Source organism: Ochotona princeps, chromosome 4, assembly GCF_030435755.1.
Source record: "Ochotona princeps isolate mOchPri1 chromosome 4, mOchPri1.hap1, whole genome shotgun sequence".
Taxonomy (NCBI): domain Eukaryota; kingdom Metazoa; phylum Chordata; class Mammalia; order Lagomorpha; family Ochotonidae; genus Ochotona; species Ochotona princeps.
Genome location: NC_080835.1, coordinates 57,613,426 through 57,635,511, shown reverse-complemented (window position 1 = coordinate 57,635,511; position 22,086 = coordinate 57,613,426). Strand labels below are relative to the sequence as shown.

Here is a 22,086-nt window from a genome sequence, read left to right as displayed (position 1 = left end):
AGATCTGAGAACCCTGGCCCTTCACTTGCTGGGGCAGTGTGAATGTGGATGGTGATGATGGTGACAGCCTCAGAGAAGGCCATGACCCTGCCACTGCACCATCCATAGAAGGCAGGGACCAGCAGACAATAAGGAATATGTGGTGCTCTCCACCAGGAGGGGCCGCAGGGATAATGGTGAGACCCAGCTGAAAAGCACAGCTTATCCCAGCAGGTGCCAGAAGGCTTGAAATGGAAGTTTGGACTCTCACCAGAGAAGGTTGCTTTGACTCAAGTATGGTGGAGTGGGAGAGGAGGGGAGGAGAGGAAAGGAAAGGAGAGAGGAGTTTCTGTCTTCCTTCAGGGATGGAGGGGAGAGGGCTGAGCCTAGTTAGTGCCAGCTCTGAGAAAACCCACATTTGGTGTTGATTCCTGATTTGAGGGATGTCTCCACTCAGCGGACAGAAAGCTTTATACCTGGCTTCTAATTTGGCTAAGGTCTAAGCCCTGAAAGAGAGGCACCTGTGCCCTTAACACGTGAGTACATGAACATCAGTCCTGACGGGTTGAGTTCACTGAACATTTTGGGATGGAGCCAACCTGATTTTGAGCAAGGGGTAGAGAGGACTCTGAAACCCTTTGTGCCTACCCATCTTAGCCACTATTCAGATCCTACCATTCCTTCCCCAAGATACCTCTTTTATTACTTTGTGTCTGCATTAACTTTCACATCCTTTTACATCCTTTCATTGACCACATTCTAATGTTTCCTGTCACCTGCTGGAATTTCCTGTCTAAAAAACTGAAGAGGAGTGAGATAGAGTCTGATACTCCCTTTACAAATATTACCACAGTAATACATCATTGGTTCTTTTCTTTGAAAATAAAATGGAATAAATTGTATGCAGTCCATGTAGATAAAGCAAATGTATCAGTAAAAAATGGCACACAGCAGCAAGCTGTGTAACTACTTTAACATTAAATCAGTTCCTATGCCAGTAGCCAAAATACATGCACACAAATAATTCTTCAGAACCGAACTCCAAGTGTGCAGCAACACAATCTGAATGTAGGAATCCTAACCTTGTGTTCATGCGCAGACTGCAAGCAAAGAGCTCATTGCATATCAGTGCATAGCCAGCAAAGAAAAAAAAGTATCGGTGCCTTAGAGCAAGCAGTAGAAATGTACAATATCATAAAGATTTTAATCTTTAGCCCCCAAACCTAGAAAATTATCATTTGCAAAGCCAGGTAAATAATCATTTCCAAAGCCTTCAAAAGTCTATGTCACTGATGGCTTCCAGATGATTCTGCTAATCACTGGTGTTCACTGCATTAGAAAGCCAGTTATCTTGATCTGGAAAATACCACCCTGCAGCTCTGTTTACTGTGTCCTTTCTTAAAGTGTCTGTAACATTAACATCAAACCCCATGTTAAAGCTGTGCCTCTCCAGCTTTCAGAACAACCTTTGATTTGTAATTATTGTTAATGAAAGTGGTATGTGCACCAAAGCTTAGTGGTCAGATTTTAGTGAAAGGTTTGTAATAGCAAAATAGCAGGCCCTTGCCCCAGCCTCCTCCATTCCCGGGGCTCCCACCCCAGAAGACTTTGCTGTTCCTAGCAGTTTTCCTGCTGCTTACCTTGGAGGGTCTAAATATGTGCAAAGACTGCTATTTTTTCATTTGTCGATTTCATACATTGTCTGTTGACTTTGTGCAGTACAAGAAAATCTCCCATCCTCCCTCCACTATTTTCTCCCTCTCTCACAATGCTAGTATGAGTGTCACAGCCATTTTGCATTAAATATGTTCTAAATATAAAATATTAAATATGTTACGAATATGTATAATGATGGTGTTTTAGGGACTCATTGTGTGTGTGTGTGTGTGTCTTGCTCTTCTAGCTCCTAAGCCAGGTATTACACTACAAAGACTCTCCAAAAAGTGTATGGAAAATGCACATTATGAAGACACTATGCATGATTTCAAAAGAAATTTTGTGGCTTATCAAAACAAGCTTAATCTTTGCATTTTTTCCCCACAAACGTTTTGAAGTCTTTTTGTATAACTATCACTCCTTCCTGTACATGTCTTCCCTTCATTTGGAGTTGCCAATGGCCTTTTTAGAAATGGTTGATTTTCAGTGTGGCTCAGATAGAACCCTTAACAGAAGAGATGTGCTGATGAACCAGGCTGTGAGAGGGACCGAGTCTTTCTGAATCTTCAATACCAGACCGAGGAACTTGAACTTGAGGCTATAGAGGTGCTGGTGAAGGGCTTCAGGCAGGGAAAGGACCTTCTGAATGGGGCTTCTGCTGTGAAGAGACCATATGGTAAAACTGTTAAAACCTATGCAGAAGGGGGTGTGACAGCAGCTGCATTTTAGGAAACTCCCACACTTGACTGGGTAGCCTTAAAGTTGCTAACAGACCCTGGTGCCTGGCACTTTCTTTCCCTGTAAGGATATATTTTAAGGACGGGTAAAAATTACCTCCATGATATATGCTCAACTGGAATTTTCCAAGATTCTCTTGAAATCATTTTGTCATAAAGTGATCAAGATTAGGGTGACAAACATGGAATTCTGGACTCCTGGTTTCAGCCTGTCCTAGACCTAGCTATTACAGTGTTTGGGGAGTCAACCAGCAAATAGATGTGTGTGTGTGTGTGTGTGAGTGTGTGTGTGTGTGTGTGAGAGAGAGAGAGAGAGAGAGAAAGGAGGAGGAGGAGGAGGAATGTCAAGATGGAGATGGTGCATGGCTCCAATGTGTTGTTCTCTGGGTATGGGACCTGGGTGACTGATGAGGTTACAGGTTCTGAGCATTCATTGCTCTCCCACTCATCCAAGAGCAGAGCCCCAAAATCTTATCTCTGCTGCTGTCACTGTCTGCTGCATCCTAGGGGCTCCAAGAACAAGGTCCTGGAGAGATGACTGGCTCCTCAGGCTGGGGAGTGGTGGTGGGGAGGGCACGGTGCTGAGGGTGTTATGCTGCAATACACTGTGCCATTGGATTCTCCATCTCCCCGATGACCTGCCCCAGTGCAGCTGTTTGTACCCAATGCTTGCACAACAGTTTTTGTTGGATTTGCTTTCCCAATGTCTCGCATGCCACCTGCCTTGGAACCATAATAACTGCTTAACTCTGCTCCTTCACTTTCACCAGGATGCCTATGTTATTAATTCATTTACTTTTCCATTTTACTATGTGAAGAATCTTCTTTCTTATATTCAAACTGTTGTTGGATAGGATATGCAGGAAAGGGATTAACTCTTGAGCCAGCACAGTCTCCTCAGGTACCATCATCATCATTTTGTAACATCTGAGTCAGAAGAGCATTGTGTGGACTTTCAAGGAAAAAGGGAGACTTGAGGAAGTTTAGAGCCACATTGGCCTCTTTTGCGGACACAGACAGCGTTCAGTAATAAGAGCTGTTATCATGAAAACATTGTGAGAGCAAGGCCAAATTAACTTATTCACCTTTGAATGGCCCAACTGCCCCCCAAGTCCCTTTATTTTCCTCCTGCTTGCTTTTGCTCACACTGTCCCTGTGTATTTTATACATTGTCCCCAGAATTTTATCCCACCCATCCTGCAAAATCTCCAGTGGTAGTTCCAAACACCTGGAATAGCAGTGTTCTACAGGACACCTGCAGCACAGTGGCATCTGGTAGCCATGTACTGCCTCTTCCTGGGTGCCCTCTGTCAACTCCACAACAGAACACAGTCCCTTGCAGTCCCATCTTACTCTGTACACCCTGGACACCTGCAGTTCCTGTACTGTATTCTGTAAACCCTTTTCCCAGAGTGTCTCACCTGACACAGGATGGCATTTATGCCACCCCTCCTTACTCTGGGCCTTTCACATGGCCTTGTACAGAGTACATACAATACAAGTGTGTTGATTTGAGGTGAGTGTTGTAGGGCTATGGGTTAAGCTACTGCTTGTGACACTTGTATCCCACATCAGACTTCCTGAGATCAATGCCCACCTCAGCCTCCTACCAATAGGAGGCAGCAGGTAATGGCCCAACCACCCATGTGGGATACCTGCATAGAATTCCTGGATCCTGGCTTCAGCCTGGCACAATCCTGGCTATTGTGGACACTGGGGGAATAAATGAGTAAATGAAAGATCACTCTCAGTCTTCTCCTTTTCCCTTTCCCTCAGCCTTGGGGGTGAGGGAAATGCATTGGACTCTGTGCTCCAGGGTCATAGAAGGAAGATGGCATCAGGGGCTTCTCCATGCTCTGCAGACAATGTCTAAAATCACAAGCGAACAGGCAGTGTGATTGCAGCCAAGCAGTGGGCCTCTGGCAAGAGTGGCTTTGAGCTGTTACCCAGACAGGAGCTGCCCAACACAAGCACCCCCTCCTTGCCTTGGCCCAATGCCTTCCCTCTCAGTCCATGCATAGGGGAGTAGCCTTCCCCTGGGAGCAAACCTCCAGTGCTGAGCTGTGTCACTGACAGCCCTGTGATGCGTCCCACGTGGGCACAGGGCAGACAGGGAAGGCAGCAGCAGAAATATCTGTCTGTAGCTGTGTTTGTAGAAGTGGGTGTGAAAGGGGCACCCAGACCCCTTCTAAATGTCTAAAAACATCCTGACATGTCACAGCTGAATTCTAAAGGTGGACAGGCAGAGGTGCTTGGGCCATTCTGCAGTTCCTTGGGCACACTGCACTTGAGTATGCAGTTGCTGTGCCACGATACTCCTTGCCTAGACTCAGATTCCAGGATACGATACCAAGGTGCCTGCCTTGTTCCCCTCTCAGCCTACACGATACCTGGATGTAGGTGGGACTCAGCACATTGAATAAACTCTAGCCTGCTCAGGACTGTCTGTCCCCATTGCACTGGGTCTAACCATCAAAGGGAGGCAGTGTGGAGAGGGCAGCAGAGTCAAGCTGCCTCCAGCTGTAACTCCATTGCTTGTTGGGTATCTTCAAGTAAGTTCTACTCTTCCCAAAGTCCCAGTTTGCTCATCTGTGAAATGGGATGATGGTATGAAAATGTCACAGTGCTGATACCAGCCAGGAGAAGGCAGATTTTAAGTCCCTAATAGTTCCCAGCACCTAGAAGGCTGTGTACATGCTGAACAAGATGGAGCAACCCATCCCCAGGTGGGTGTGCACCCTACCTCACCCGACCTGGGCATGAACCAAGCCAACAGCCACAGCCTCACCCTGACATCCGTTATTTGGAATTGTTCTGCCTGATTTACATGGGCAGTTAGGAGAAGGAGGGTGTTAAGAGGATTTTGTTTGTTTGTTTGTTTGTTTTTGCAATATGTTTGATGTCTTCCTTGTTGAGGTGATGCCTAACATGGACCAGATGTCTGTTTTCGCCTAATTCCAGTCATTAGAATAAGGATGGGTGAGATAGTTCACCCTTGGGGAGAAAAAAATTCAATATGAGTGAGTGAAATTAGTAACGGTGACTGTGAGGGATGCAAGTCTGAGAGGAAACTCGCTGTTCTTCATTTAACTGATAGGCATGATCAGCTCTGTTTGGTGGCATATGCTCAGAGGGGTTAAGAAAATGTGCCCAGCTCACATGGCAGGCAAGTGGCAGGGTCAGGGTTGCAAGCCCTATCCAGCAGACCCTGCAAGCACTCACCTTCTCAAGTGTGCCCTTTGTACAATTCCAGGAGGCAAAAGCAGCATGCAGATCTAGTCAGTTTTTCCCAAGTCCTTACCATAAAACAAGATAATGCGGCATGGCTTCCAGGCATGTGTAGAGCTCTCAGGGGTCCTGCATACAATCCCTTCTGTTTCAGATTTATCAAGATGCCAGCCCCGGAGACATGCCCCCATCCAGCAGTGCCAGTACTCCCCTGCATAAAATACTGTGTTGCCCAGTGGACAATTTCTCCATGAGACCCCAGGCTGGGTACAATCTGCAGTGTGGCCATAGTGTTGGTTATGAATATTACTGTTTGATTAAGGTTCTATGCTGCCTGCATTATTTGTTCCTCAAATTTGAGCTAGGCTGATTGGATTTCTTTGTATGCCTTTTTAAAAAAACAAATAGATTGTGAAATTGGAAAAATAAAATATTCCACAGCTGAAAGAAAAGAATGAGCTTAGGGAATGGAGCCCAGGTGGTGTCCACAAAATGCACACTTTCTGCCTGGAAATAATAAAGTGAACAGCATCTGGACCCTGCCCCCGGAGTGCCGCTTAGCACAGCGATAGAGAAGGGGCAAGCACAGGGAATCAGGAGCCTTGAGAGGGGGTGCAGTACTGCAGACAGCACTCTGATATGGAAATAGAAATATTCATAAGAGTAGAGATGGTGAGGATGCCATTTAGGGGGCACCTACTGAATGCCACATGCAGAGAACAGACAGGTCATACAGAAACGATGGCACTCACAGTAAGGGATTTGAAGCCAAAAGTACTTGGATGACAAACTAACCCAGAACATAAGCAAATTCCTTCTCCGAGCCCTGTGCTTTTTCCTCTGGAAGATAGACCATTAGTTACCATTACTTGTCATGCACCCTGCAAGTTCTCATGTTATTATATAAATCCCCACCACTACCACTGCACAGTAGCACTCTCTCTACCTAGAGTCAGGAAACTGGGCACAGGAGATCTGAGTAACTGATGCCAAGCTGCACAGCGAGGAAGTGGGCAAGCCAGAGCTCAAAACCTGGGCTGCCCTCCTGCCGCCATAGCATGGGCTTCCTCTTGGCCCTGCCCCACAAGACTCATGAGAAGATGGCATGAAGCAGAGTATGTAAGAGCAGCTTCCCAGAGCTGGCAAGCAGCCCAGCAAGCCTCCAGTACCACAAGCCACAGTTAGTGTCACCGTCTGCTTTCCTGGACAATGAGCTGGACACTCTGCAAAGGACTTGAGGAAGACATGGTTTATATTGTATGACTTGGTGTTGAGACAGTGTAGGATAGGTTCCTTGCCCCAGTTCTCCTGAAGTTCTGTTAAAAATAAATCCATCTATAGATAGAGGAGCATTCACACCCACCTCTTGAGGGTCTTTGGGGGAGGTCCCCAAAGCATTCCATCCCTATAACTGTTGTGACTGTAATTTGATCATAATAGACTGAGAAGGTTTTGTTTTTTAAGTGTCTAATGCATATAGCATAGATATGCTTCTACTTGTAGTAGTCATCAATAGAAGAAGAGACTTGTGTGAGAATCGTGGCTTTTTTCATCCCTACCAGGGTGACTATGAGTAGCTTACCATTTTGTGTGTTGTTGAGTTTTTAAATCAGAGTGTCCCATTTAGTAAAATTGTACCAGAGCCAGAGCCAGAGATATCTCTTTATCGAAAAAAAGTGGAAATCTTCATAAACAAAGGTGTGAACAGATTTCTGAGACTCAATGTTCTTATCTGCAAAACACAGAAATTCAGAACTATCTTGTGGCATCGCTCTGAAAAGGCGAGAAAGAAGCCATTGTGAGCACTTGGTTCCCAGACACCTGTCAGGGAATATTCGTTCTCTTCCTTCCTGACCACCTCCCAAGGCCCAACACCAGAGACCCTGCATGTAAAACACACATGTTTTCCTAATAGCCATCTTCCTAATAGGAAGATGACAAAAGGTGTAGGGATGACCAAGAGCTAGAAAAGACAGACAGAATCTCTGCCTCTATCAGCCCAGGGGAAAGGGATTAGTTGTAATTCCAAGGCACTGCCCTCAGATTCCTACACTGAATCCTGTAACAGCATGAAAACATAGGCGGTGCCATGAGCCCCATGATGCAGATAAAGAAATCAAAGCTTTCAGAGGTTATATATCCCCAAACCACTAAGCAAGTCAGTGGTGGAGCCTGGCTCCAGGCCCATCCTGTCTGACTTAGCACTGACTACCCACTGTTTGGATGAGGTTCATGGCAGACCCTGAAGACAGTAGTGATCACTGAAACAGTGCCCATGGTTTGCAACTGTCATTACTCTCACAGGCCCATCTTGTGAGACTGGTATCTTCTTAGATTTCAGAGTTGCACAGGTCTCCAACCAATTCCTCTCCCTGATTTTCAGCTAAGGGAACTGGAATCTGGGTTCAGTGCCTCGCCCAAGATCATGCGGACAGGGAGAGGCACAAGCGTAAAGTCTGAGTGAAATAGTTATAATTCTGGGTTCAAGCAGTGACTCAGCCAAGATATTCATATGTCACACTTAGAAAAGATATTTTTGTGGTTAACTTGAAAGGCAGAGTGAACAGAGACAAGGACAGAAAAGGGAAGGGAAGAGAGGGGAGGGATGGAGGAAGGGAGGGAGGGAGAGAGAGACAGAGCCAGAGACAGACAGAGAATGAGAATATTCTGTCCAGGAGCCAGAAGCACCACATAGGTGGCAGGAAGTCAGGAACTTGAACCAACAGCTGCTTTCCAGGTACAGCAGAAGGACGCGGGATCAGAAGCAAAATAGCCAGGACTGGAATGGGCACTCAAATACCTGATGTGAGCATCCCAAGCGATAGCTTCACCTTCTGCTCCCCAGTGCCCATTCCAGAAAAGCAGTCTTAATACTCTTGGCTCAGTTTGTAAACAACTGTGACCCTGGAACTAGACAGCTATGTGGATTCCACCTTCTCTGAGGGAGGCTCTGAGCTCTGGCTGCTCCCTCATCTGTCTGGATAGGGGCACAGGATCCTCGTCACATACTCCACACCGTAGGGAGCCTTCCTCACTGGATGAGAAACCTCTGGGCACTTCATTGGGCCTGAGCGTTCAGCCTTGTTTTAATTACTACTGGAGTTACTACTCTTGCCTCTTAAAATTAACAGAAGTCAGGGTGAGCCCTCTGGCCCCAGGCCCATCTTCTGCTCTGGCCGCTCCTCAGTTCTCTGGCCCAGGTGTTCCCACACCATTGCGCTGCCCTGTGGGGCTTTAGCTTTCAGCCCATAGGCTTCTGTTTATGCCACCATCACTACTACCATTACCCAGAATGCTTTTTCACTGCACTGAAATACACCTCATCTATCATGTCTCTACTTTGGTAGCCTATGTCCTTGTTCTTTCAGAAGCTTCTGCAGATCATGGTATCTGTGCATAGTTGCAGTTGTGTGGGAACTGCCTGAGGCAGAGCAGAAATACGGCTGCAGTGTGATGGGTGATGAGGAAGGGGGCTACCTCAGCCCCACTCTCCTTGCCTTGGAGTGTGCCCCTGTGCCCATCACAGTCAACCTTATCTGGAAGGCAAGGGCCAGAGGTCCAGGTGATGCAATCATTAGGGATCAGCTTCTCCTGCTGGAGATGTAAGTGGAGAGTCAAGCCCCCTGGTACAGTAAGCTGCTAGGGTCGCCAGAGGTCCCTGAATCACGTTCTTTGTATGAGTCTGACTTCCCTGGTCTCCTCTCGCTACATGGGTGCTCACCAGCCATAGTGACAACCACAGTTCTGCATGCCCCTCCATCTTTGAGATCCATCACATCCAATAATAAGGCTTCTGAATACATGGATTCCCTTGGTCCCATTTCTAACATGCAGTGTGTTCAGTTCTGCCCCCACTAAACACAAGAAGAGGCCAGAGAGGGTTTTCCAGGTACTGCTTCTAAGTCCTTCTCAAGAATACAGGAAAAGTGGCCTTGGGAAGCCCACCCCACCTTTGCTGTCCCACCCCCTGTAGTCCTGTCCTTTGAGATTGCATCTGGGGCCATTTAGAAGCCCTTGCACAGTGGTCATGATATGCAAGGACTTCAGTGTGCATCAACAGAAGACAGTTGTTCAGGTAGAGAAGGAACAGGTGAAGAAACACACACACACACACACACACACACACACACACTCACACACTCCTCTTTGACTTTGTGCTCAGACCCATGGTTACAATTTGAGTTTCACTTATTTTTAACAATTCACTTAGGTTAGGTAATAATAATAGTGTTAGTTTTCCCTGACTCTTGCACAGGGTTTTGCAATTGTCAAGATGCCATCCTGGACCACTGACAGGTGTTGGTAGGTTAACTAAATTGTCTGAGACTGCAGCTTGAAGGAGGCAGGACTGAGAGGAAACATCAGGCCATCAGATGCTGGTTGCCAGCTGTGGTGACAGAGAGCTTTCTGGCCTCTCTAAATTGGTCTTGTAGGCCAAGGTTCGTTAGCTCAGCTCTCAGCACTGCTACATCACCAGCCCGCGTCAGTGGTAGTCGATGGCATTTTAATGGAAGCTGAGTAACTTTCTACTGGCATTCACAAGCAGCTGGAGTTGTGGCTTTATGATAATTAAATGCTGTCATCTTTCGAACATGATTATATTGAGGGCCCAATTAATGACTGCAGTGCACACTGGGGTCATCATTAGCTATGAAGCAAGGAGACCTTGAGGCACCTGTCTGTGATTTGCAGGGCTGGATATGGGCACTCAGCCTGGCATCATTTCTTGGAGATGACACTGGCCTTAGATCACAGGGCTTTTGACATGCTTGAGTTTTTGTCCAGAGCCAAAGTCCCAGAAGTTTTATACCTTTTTCTCAGGATTGTGATCTTACAAAAGAACAGTGATGTATACCATTGGATTCAGTATGAGGCATCCTTTTAGCCTGGCCCACCTGGTTCATCTGGCCATGTGGACACCAGGAATCTTCACCAAATATTCCTGGGATCGTGCCACTCCATCTTGCCCTGCCAATGAAGGCCACGTTCTTTAGCCTGGAACTTCCAAGCAACTACCATCTGCACCTGCTCCTACCCCCTCACTTCTTATAAAACTCATCAGACAGAAGATCTTCCTGTCTGTCTCTCCTCCTCTGTGTATATCTGACTTTTCAATAAGAATAAGTAAATCTTTAAACACACACACACACACACCCTGAGGGACCGGCATTGTGACATAGTGTGTTAAGCTGCTGCCTGTGTTACTCAATCCCATATAAGCACTGGCTTGCCTCTCAGTGGCTCTACTTCCAATCTAGCTGTCTGCTAATGCACTTGGGAAAGCAGCAGCTTTCCAGGTGCTTAGGCCCCTGCCACCCACATGGAAGACCAGGATAGAATTCTAGGCTCTTGACCTAGCCCAGCCTTGGCCATTGTGGACCATCTAGGGAATGATCCTGCAAAAAGGTCTCTCTCTCTCTCAATCTCTGTGTGTGTGTGTATGTGTGTGTGTCACTCTGCCTTTCAAACAAATAATGAATTAAATATTTGAAAAAAATTAGTGTTCCCGGCTTGCCTTGCTCTTTGTTTCCAGGACTGCTTAGATCCTTAGAAGCTGATCATGATCACCTCTCATGCAGCCTTCCCTGACATCAACAGCCAAGTTCTGGTAGCTGCCCCTGTGCTGCCCGGTGCTCCACGAGACTGCAGTGCCAGCTGACGGGGTTCACAGCCAGCAGCACTGTAGGATGTTCAGTAGGTGCTGGAAATCAGCCCCATGCCCGTATTATCACACTTAAGGCTAGCAAAGTAGAATGCCCCAAAGTGCAGCTCTAGAGCCAGGCTGCCTGATGCAGATCCTGCTGCCCGCCTGGTTGATTTTCTGATGTGGTGCAGATGGGTACTCATGGGTTGTGTGTCTCCATTGCCTCCTCTACAGAAAGGGAGTGCAACAACATCACCTTCTTTACAAGGTCCCACAGGGCCTAAGTAAAGCAGTTAGGAAGCTTGTGGCATACAGTGCCCAATAAATGTTAACTGCGGTACATGGTGATATACATTACCCTGGTAATGACCAATTTGCACATGAAGGACCTTCAAAATATTCATGGCACATTTCATGAAAAAGCCATGCATGGTTTCCAATTTTTTTGGCACCACATAAATTCAATTTTCTTTTCTTTGAACTTTTGAGAGTACACTCGGAGTTTCTGGGTATCTATTATCTCTACTAGACTGCAAGCATCCTAAAGTTGAGGGTAATATCTATTTTATTTCTTAATTTCTGAAAATTCAATCCATAATAACCCATATCCCTTCTCTTCCTCCCCCCTTTATTTTCTGCAACTATTATCTAAACTTCTTATTCCTGGATTATAGAAACTCAGAGGAATTGACGGGCTTGTCCCAAATCACACAGCTTAGACAGCTAAGACTGAGCCTGATTCTAGGAGACTCGTACCTTTTATTGTTACCTGTCCCCACACACTGGCTACTTTTCAAGGCCAGACCTCAACCTTATTTTATAATCTACCACATCCCTATATACAACAAAGGGCTGTTTCCTGTTGTTGATGGGTCCAAGATCTGGGGTCCTTTTCTGGTGGCTCACCTTCAACCCAGGCCAGAGGACCAAAGATCTGGGAGGCACTTCCTGGTTTCCTTGCACCTGCCTTTCCCACGTGGAAATAACTCTTCCTCTCTGAATGCGTGGATGCCCCGAGTGCCTCGTGGTGTTCCAAGGGCCAGGCCTGGCAGGATCCTCCTCTGCCTCTGATGTACATCCCCCTGAGACCAGGGCCCTGGGAGCCGGTGGGTCTGCAGAGCAGGACTCAGCTGCACCAAAAGAAGCTCATGCTTCTGTTTTCCCTCCTCTTACTCACTCAAGGTTTGTCACTTTGTTGTAAATGCCGAGGAATGATCACCATGGTGACAATCTAGTGCTTTCTGACTTACTGAACAGGCCTCATCGCACTTGTGGAATTAACAGTTCCCATGTTTTAGGATTACTATATTCCAGCCTAAACACCATACATCTCAGGGAAGATAACTGAATTGAACAAGGTCACACAGCTTGCAAAGCCAGAAGGTGAACCCAGAGTCACCCAACACTAACACCAGCACCAACGTCTTGTCCCTTTCTCCTACCCCTCTGCTCTTCTTCCCTACCACCTCATTCTTCGCACTCTGTGGAGGAGCTCCGATGTGATTTTGGGCAATGAGAGCATGCCAGGAGGCTGTGCTGCTCAGGATTTTTGTGGATATAAAAATGAAAGTGGGCACCAGGAGCTACAAATATATCTGAAAACTTTTAGGTAACAAAAAAAAAAAAAGGCTTCCTGGAAAATTAGACTTGCAAAACTCGGATAGGCAAGTGGCCTTTACTGAGAGCCCCACATAGAAATAACAGTGAAATGACTCACATTTGGGCTCAATTCAGAGATCCACTTGGTAGCTGTTGCTGTAGCTGTGAAACAAGGGTGTAAATTGGCATTTACAGCACAGCGTTGCACACAGAGCAATGCTTACCCCCAGCAAGCAGGATAGATGCAGCCGCTCGTGTGGACGTGTCCAGTGGGCCTAGCTAGGCTCTGCCACAAAGCTCATGGACCATGCCTCAGGGCTCAGTTGAGCCCACTGTGTATTTGGTTCTTTTTTTTTTTTTTCCTGTTTCATTCTTTTTTTTTTTAAATTTTATTTTAAATTCATTAATTACATTGTATTATGTGACACAGTTTCATAGGTACTGGGATTCTCCCCACCCCTCCCCAAGCCCTCCCACCATGGTGTATTCCTCCACCTTGTTGCATAACCACAGTTCAAGTTCAGTTGAAGTTCCCCCATTGCAAGCATACACCAAACATAGAGTCCAGCATCTTATTGTCTAGTCAAGTTCAACGGCTTCTTAGGTATACCTTCTCTGGTCTGAAGACAGAGCCAGCAGAGTATCATCCCGATCAATTAAAAGCTCCAACATACCATCAGCAAAGATTTACATCACCATGGAATTAATTGACATAGTAATGAGTAACCAATATGGTAAAAGTAAATGCGATTTCTTATCCACCTCCTGTGACCACCTCATTGACATTTCAATTTTGGTTTATACACAACATATAACATTCATAACATAACTTGTTATACATAACATCGTGTCATCTTAAATTAAGGCAAACATGTGGTATTTAACCTTTTGGGATTGGCTCATTTCCCTTAGCATTAGTATTTGGTTCTTGAGCACAAGATTCCCCACCTTCCAGGAAGGTGTAGAAGGAGAGGGAATCGCCTTTGACAAATGCACCCAGCAAGGAGGGGAAGTGAACTGCTGGAGGTCACCCAGCAGTAAACAGAAACCAGAAGAGCACTGCTTCCTAAGCCACACCCCTCTCCTGAGAGGTCTCATTCCCAGAGCCTGGTTTATAAGACCTGGCACGGAGCAGGCACACTGTAACTGCAGCACGGGAACACTGGAGCTCCCACAAGAGGGGAGTGCATACAGGGGCTCCCGGGCAGCCTTTCCTCTCTGTGGTTCTCTCCCAGCCCAGCCCCCACTGGGAAGCAGTTTGCCAGCCAAGGTGAGCAGTGATGTGATGCGAGGCTCCCACTGCTGGGTTGCCCACGCAGAGCTCTTCCCTCGGGAACCTGGGGAGCACCAAGGGGCCCTTTCTGAGGATGCTCAGGTTGGAACAGGGTAAGGGAGGCAAGCACCTGCACCTTCTGTGTCTCCACGGGGAAGGTGGGGAAAGGATCTCCTTCAAGAAGTTATAGATCTCTGACAAGGGATCCTGTACTGAAAAATCGCACCATTCCAGTGCTCTCAACAGTGCCTCCTAGCCAGCCTGAGCCTGGTGTCCGCCCTCCGCAGGCACACAGCAAGCGTCTGCAGGTTGCAGTTGGGACGGCAGGTGCTGTTCACTGGGTGTCCTTTGACCACCTTGGGCTTCCGACTGAGACAGTGCAGTACCAGGGTCTGTGTTGCATAGACAGAAGTCACTGCTCACTATCCATCGCATGCCTCAGCTTTCCCATCTGTAAAATGGGAGTGATACCAACACTCACCCTCAGGGGCTGTTGTGAGGGTCAGAGAAGCTCAGGCTATGAAAGCGCACACACAGTAGGTGCTCCAGTAGGTGGGTACAGGGCAGCAACCACTGAGACCCAAGAAGCAAAATGCCACATGGAGGTTCACACCTGGGGTGGGGCAGAAGCACTGACTAAATCATCCTTCTCTGCTGACCTCTTAACAACCATGGGCAGGAGGTGTTCAGTCACTACCTCTCAGTGCCCTGGGGCCCTGCACTCCAGCTGGCAGCAGGGGAGGCTAAGGGCAGCCAGGGATTGCTACCTTCTGCGTCTGACTCGGTCTCCATTCACACGCTGCCTGAGGACGAGTCGGGGAATGCTGGACCCTGTACCTTGCCCCTCATCCAAGGCCATCTGTTTCTGGGCAGGAACTTCTGCCTGGACAGGCTATGTTGAGTGTCCCCTCCACGAGCAGTTCCCTTGTGGGCCACCTGGGATTTCAGCACAGCCCACCTTCAAATGGTACTGTTCCCATTGTGTGGCCTTCCTGGGGAGACCCTCATCAGAATGGCCCAGGGAGGCAGGAGGGATTCAGCCCCTTGAACTGTCTGAGCAGCTCCCTGGCCCCCAGTTGGGAAGAGAGGGGAAAAGGTGGCAGGAGTGGACGGAGTGGAATTGGAGAGCAATGAGGTGGGCTGCTTGCAGATCAGATTCCAGAGGGCTTTGTGGGCCCAGTGTGGGCCTTGAGCTGGAAGTAACAGCTCGTAATAAGGACGTGAGCCGCTCACAGGGTTTCTATTTCTCTCTCTGCCGCCCCCACCTCCCCTTCCCCCAAATCCCCTGCCAGATCTGCTCTGTAGCACTTTGGCATAAAAAGATCGGATTACCTAAAAAGCAGAGAGTGGTCCATCTCCCACTAACAATGCCGGCAGCACTGATAGTACCTCACTCGTGGCTGTGCATGATGGTTTCCAGAAAGCTGTCTCTTAACGGCAGGAAGAGCACCGTGTCTACCTCCGTCTGAATGCCATCCCCCTCTCTGACTCTCCTTTTCACAATGCACGGTTCTCAGAGCAAAGGAAGCTAGATGCTTTATAAGCCGTGCGCCTCAGCAATGTCCGCTGCGTGATGGCCTGTTTTGTTTCACTGGCCCTGTGATCCCCATCCCAAACTGTCCTGCCGTAGAGGTTAGACACTCGGGGTGACGCAGCTTGTCCGCCATCACCTGGTGCTTAGGAGGCAGAATCTGGCCCTGCATCTTGTTTCTGGGCTGTCTCACCTCTGGAAGGTTCAGCTTTGAAAGACCCAGCACTCTATGACAGAGCCTAGGGGATGGGATAGTGAGGAGAACGGGAGCTAAAGCAACATTCCTGGGCTCACCTCCTTCATGGTCTTCACCAGAAACTGTATTTTGTTTACTTCTCTGTAGCAAACACCCCCTTTAGCCACATAACCTCAGCATGTTTTGTCTTAATGCTGCAGCCTCAAATCGGTGACAATGATGCCTGTTGCTTCAGTAACTGAAGAAGTAAATACGGCACTTATCTCAGTCTTTGTATCTGTAAAACAGCACCTGCCTCTAGAATGCTGAAGAACAGTGTCTGGCCTAGAGCAGATGCTCAGCAAATGCCATCAGTGGCTTTTATTTATTTTTTTTATTTTTTTTTAAAGATTTATTCATTTTATTACAGCCAGATATATACAGAGGAGAGACAGAGAGGAAGATCTTCCGTCCGATGATTCACTCCCCAAGTGAGCCGCAACGGGCCGATGCGCGCCGATCCGAAGCCGGGAACCTGGAACCTCTTCCGGGTCTCCCACGCGGGTGCAGTGTCCCAATGCATTGGGCTGTCCTCAGCTGCTTTCCCAGGCCACAAGCAGGGAGCTGGATGGGAAGTGGAGCTGCCGGGATTAGAACCGGCGCCCATATGGGATCCCGGGGCTTTCAAGGCGAGGACTTTAGCCGCTAGGCCACGCCGCCGGGCCCCATCAGTGGCTTTTAAACACCCAGGCACCAGCACAGCTTATGGTACTCACAGGTTGTCAGCTCTGAGACAGTCACGGCCCCACATCCGCAGGCCACCGTCCCTGTCCTGGTTTCCCATGTTCTTAGATGGCTCACCATCACAGGAAACCATTCCTTACTTTGTGTGCGTCACTCTTCTTGTGCCATTGTAGCTAGTCAGATATTCCCCAGCGATCCCCTAAAGGGTTTGGGAAAAGGGGTGACTGGGTCCTACCCCAGGTGTTTGATCCAGCAGCTCTGAGGCACAGTTTCACAGCTCCCTTCCCTACAAGTCCCCTGGTGACATGGAAAATGTTGCTGTGGGGCCACCCTGGAAAACCCACGGCCTCCAAGTAGGAAAGAAACAGAGTGAAGTTGACCCAGCATTCTTGGAATGCATTCTTGGAGAAGGGAATGTCTGTGTTTTGCTCCTAGATACAGCTCCAGCTCCCAACGGAAGCAGTGCTGGGTTACCTGCTGCCCAAGCACTACCCACCCACATGGCTGGGTACACTTTACAAAACCTGAAGAGCCGCACTCCATCTAGCATGGTCTTGCTCAGACCCTTGGGCTCTGCTTCTCCAGCGCAGGGATAATGACCATGCCTGTTTGTGCCCTAGATCACCCTGGCGGCCTGCAGAACCACCCACGGCTCCGGACACCACCACCTCCACTCTCGCACGCCCACACCCCCAACCAGCACCACGCGGCCTCCATCAATTCCCTGAACCGGGGCAACTTCACTCCCAGGAGCAACCCCAGCCCAGCTCCCACGGACCACTCGCTCTCTGGAGAGCCCCCGACCAGCGGTGGGGCCCCGCCAGAGCCACCGGCACATGCTCAGGACAACTGGCTACTCAACAGCAACATCCCCCTGGAGACCAGGTGCGGGCCACATGTGAGGCTGTGGGGAGGGCGGGGAGCAGCAGGGGCAGGGGGTGGAGGGTGGCTGAGCTGCCTGCAACTGGGCCCCAGGCACAGGGGCTGGGATACACAGGGAAGGGGGTTGTAGGGTGGGTGCTGAAACAGTGGGCTTTGGAACCCCAAAGTGCATTGCTAGTCGGCTGCCAGCCTGAGGTAGGACCTTGGTCTGGGTGTCCCCCGGAGCCTCCGGGGCCTCCTTCCCTGGTCTACACAGAGCGATGGTGCTAGGTGCCTAGGGGTGAGGTTAAATAGATAAGAGCTGGTGTGTGAGGGCATTTAGCAGAGCAGGCTCCTGGAGATGGCCTCAGGTAGGGCCATCAGTTCTGCCTTTCTCTGAGATGGTTGTGCACCCTGGGCTGGTGGCCAGTTCTTAGCAGGCTCTCCTCTCTTCCCCTTCTCCCCCTCCTTTCCACTCCTCTCCTCTCCCCTCCCATCCTCCTTCCAAAGACCATACCACCCTAAGCACTTGGTTCACATCAGCATTCGGTTCCAATGTCACATTCTTTAACCCTCACACCTTCATGGGGTAGGTTTTATTACTGTGATCCTCGGCTGGAAGTGTGGAAACTGAGAGTCAGAATGAGGTCAAGTGGGTGGGTGATGCATAGCTGGGATTTACACCTCGATTGCCTAACACCCTTGCATCCCTGTGTTCCTTGGTCCACATGACAGCTCCCCACCATCTCTCTCCACCCTGCCCTTTCTCCCTGCCTCACTTGTAGTAAGTGTTCTAGAACAACTTTCCCTCTGTTTAGCCATTGTTCTTCCGAAAGTGGAGTTCTTTTCTTTTTAATCATGATTGGAAAGTATGCAGAAAAATATGAAGACAACAAGGAGGTTTGCCCATCAACTTAGCTACTGGTGTGAAATAAATAGTAGGTCTTGGAAGGGGCAAAGCTTCCCCTCACCTTCTATAGACTGAAAATAGACTGTCACAGGCTGGTGCACATGGAACCTCTTCTTTCTTAAAGCAGAAGGCAGCCTAGCTGAGAACAACAGTCAGTCCACATTTGAGAAAGTGAAGTTAATCTGTAGGTGGGAAGTGGACACACCTGACTCTGCCTGAAGTGTGATTATACAGTTTCCATGCCAACTGTGAGTATTCCAGCTAGAGAACTTTGTGCCACCTTATTCCTAGAGATGTGTTTTTCCAAAAAGCAAATTTTTGAGACGTGCAATCCCATCAGTGCCCCTGTTTCCATGTCTCCCGGTTAACATTGCTCCTGCCAGCATGATTTAGAATTGTGTGCCTTTTTCCTGGGTACCTCATGGTGGACATCAACCACAGAGCCACTTAATTGTCAGTCATCCATCCCAGGGTAACTTACTGGGGTCTGCTTATTCCCCATGTGCTCAGTGAGTGGTATGGGGCTGCAGAAGCCTATGTGTCTCAGTCTTGGCATGGCCGTGGCCTCCAAGCCCTGTCAGATGTTCCTTTTCCTCCCTTGGAAGGAAGGTAGTGCCTCCTGCTGGATGCATCATCCAGGTTTGCCCAGGGACAGAGACATTCAGACAAGCAGTGGGAAGAGGTCCCACATAGTGGGTTTGCAAGGCAAAGGTGGGCCCAGCTCACCTCTCCTGGCTCAGCAGCCACTGCTCACCTCTCGCTTCCACTCCACAGACCCGATAAGATTGTGTTCTGTTTTTCCTCATGTGTGACTACTCAAGTAATAAATGTTCATTACAGAACAGGTAGAAATGCAGTAATAAAAAAATCCTCCACACAGGGTAACCATTGTGAATGCATATACTCAGATACACCATTTTATATGTATCCATGCACAAATATAATTGTACATTTAACATTCAGTGTGTGTATGGTGTATATCAGCATTTCCTGGAATCCCTGACCTTTTTTGGGACTCTGTACCTTTGGGCAGATTCTTACACACCTCTGATGGAGCTGCCTACCTCCTCAAGCCTTGATTTGGCCATGTTCTGTGTACCCTTGAAGCCCCAGCTGAAACATTCAAGAAAGCCTTAACTGTGACCCTGAAGCTCTGCACACTGAGAGGATAGCCTGAAATTCGGACAGGTGGCCAATTTAGCCAAAAACACAATCAGAAGTCTGAATCTTAATACTGCCTTACCTGATTCATGGCACAAAGCTCCCCTGGTACAGTGTAAGAGGGATCAAAGTGAAGTCTGTCAAATGGATTCATCAGCTGTCCGGAGTTGCAATGTGGAAGGAATGTGGCCTTTAAGGGCAGGTACCTCTTCCATCCCACCTGGCTCTAGCACGTAGTCGCTGGGCAAGTTCCTCAACATCCCTGAATGTTGATTCTCAATGTTTGCATTGCAATTAGACTCCGTAAGTCACCAAATCAGGAGGCAGCAGATGAAAGACCCTGTAGGGATTCACACAACACAGTGCCTGTTTGATATCTAGATGCTACAATATTTTTAAAAAATGTTTTCCTATTTTTTTTCACCTAGCTATACTTCCCCCATCAGCCCTGTGAGGAGAAAATTCATTCAGAAATATGTTTTAAGCCCCTGTTTACCAGAGGAGTTGAGAGAAGGGATAGCAGGTTCTACTTCTCCTTCCTATGGAGGACTAAGTTTGACCCTGATATTCCAGGACTTAGCAACTAATGCAGCCACTTGGGAGTAGTTCAAAGCCAGGGTCACCTTTTTTTTTTTTTTAAGATTTATTTTATTTTTATTAGAAAGTCAGATAAACAGAGAAGAGGAGAGACAGAGAGAAAGATATTCCATCTGTTGATTCAATCCTCAAGCAGCTACCATGGCTGAAGCTGCGCTGATCCAAAGCCAGGAGCCCCGAGCCTCCTCTGGGTCTCCCACATGGGTGCAGGGTCCCAAGGCCTTGGGCCTCCCTCAATTGCCTTCCCAGACCATAAGAAAGGAGCTGAATGGGCCATGGCCATTATAGAACCAGCACACATATGGGATCCTGGCACGTGCAAGGCAAGACCTTTAGCCACTAGACCACCACACCAGGCCACCACACCCTATGTTCAAACCCCTACTTGGTTTCTTACCAGCCATTACCTTAAATGTCTTTACTGCTGAGATCAAGACAGTGCAAGTGATTTCCTATTCAAATTATGTAGCCAAATTTCCTAGTTTCTTGGAAAGCATACAACTGAGTAGGCTTCACACTGAGTTAGGAGTTCAGGGGGAACCTGCTAGGTTGTGCGCATGTTCCCCATGGTCACTGTCTCTCCTGGGGTCAGTCCGTGGATTTCAGTAGGCACATGGACTAGTCTGAAGATGCCAACGTGGCTTTGTGCATATGTCTGACACCCTGGGGTGAGGGGCACAGCTGAAAGCCAGGCTCACTGGGGGCCCTCCCCTTGGAGTCCCAGGGCCTCTCCACACAGCCATCCTCTCATAGCTTGGCTGAACTTCAGGCCCATAGCTCAGAGCTCCAGACACTGAGACAGAAGTCATCGAGTCTCCTCAAGGTCTGACATGCAGCTGTGTCACATCCCCCATATTCTGTCAGTTGGTGCCATCATGGGCCAGTCACCTTCAAGGGGACAGGAAGCCCTACTTCTCCAGGTGAGAGTCTCAAATGATGTGAGCCATCTTTAACCCAATACAAGGCCATGTAAGGCTGTTGTGCAGTTACATTATGATAGTATCTACATACAATTGGTGCTACTTATCATGTAGTACTAGTTATTAAGTGAATATTCACCTAACAGGTAAAGCATTTCAGAGAACAGACATTTGCAAAGGATAAACACTGTGAGAGAGTTCATAGAGAATGAGCCTAGTCATCATTGCTATTGTCACAGCAATGGGACAGACCACAGCCTGATGGGTGCGTGATACATGGTCGCACACAGATAGAAACAAATGAGTGGTAGACTAAATGGAAGAATGAGGCTCCCCTGGGACTTGAGTGGGGGAGATGGGAATGCTTCCTAGGAGCTGCCATCCCTCTGTGATGTGGAGTTGAAGAGCAAGCTGGAGAATCTCAGGTAGAGCAGGAGAGGATGGGAGGGTTCAACATGGGCATCATCCCAGCAAAGCCCTGGAAGTCAGTGGAGCAGGACTGTCTTGGTGTTTTCCTGAACAGTTTTGGGACAAACCCCACAGAACAAGGCCTGCTGGTGCCAGAGAAAGTCACAAGTCCTTCCCTAACTGTCCGTGTTGTTTCCCAAGTACATAGCTGAGCAGATACCACCATGGCTGGTGGAGTGACCAGGAGGGGTTTTGTGTTTCCACCGGCAGGAATAGATAGGCTAGCAGAAGGTCCAAAGAGAATGAAAGCTTTGTTAAACACACTCTGTACTCCTTTCTCTGAACTGACCGTACCTCTGTCAGTCCCCAGGGTTAACTGAGTTTCCCCTCTCCCCTCCTCCCAGGGACCAGCCTGGGCCTCTCTGTGCTCCCTGGAGCTGAGCTAAGGTGTTACTTTAAGCCCAACAGGTGCATCTGTGATCCACTGTAGTCAGAGCCATGTGCTCAGAGCCTCCTATACCCTCATCGACTTTTCCTGTACTCTGCAAGCATCAGATGCATAATTGATTTCACAGGGACTATCTAATTAATAACCTGCCCACCTCCTGTGGAAGGGAGTGAAAGACAAGGCCAGGGCTGCAAGCCCTCACTCCTGGCTCTTCT

General features: G+C 48.3%; 1 protein-coding gene across 1 annotated transcript in view; it reads left to right on the top strand.

Moving 5' to 3' along the window:
* TENM4 (teneurin transmembrane protein 4) overlaps window positions 1-22,086 on the top strand; it is a 686,631-nt gene that overhangs the window by 450,265 nt on the left and 214,280 nt on the right. The window contains 1 exon segment of the mRNA XM_004589844.2: window positions 17,187-17,451. Coding sequence (XP_004589901.2) covers window positions 17,187-17,451 — 265 coding nt within the window.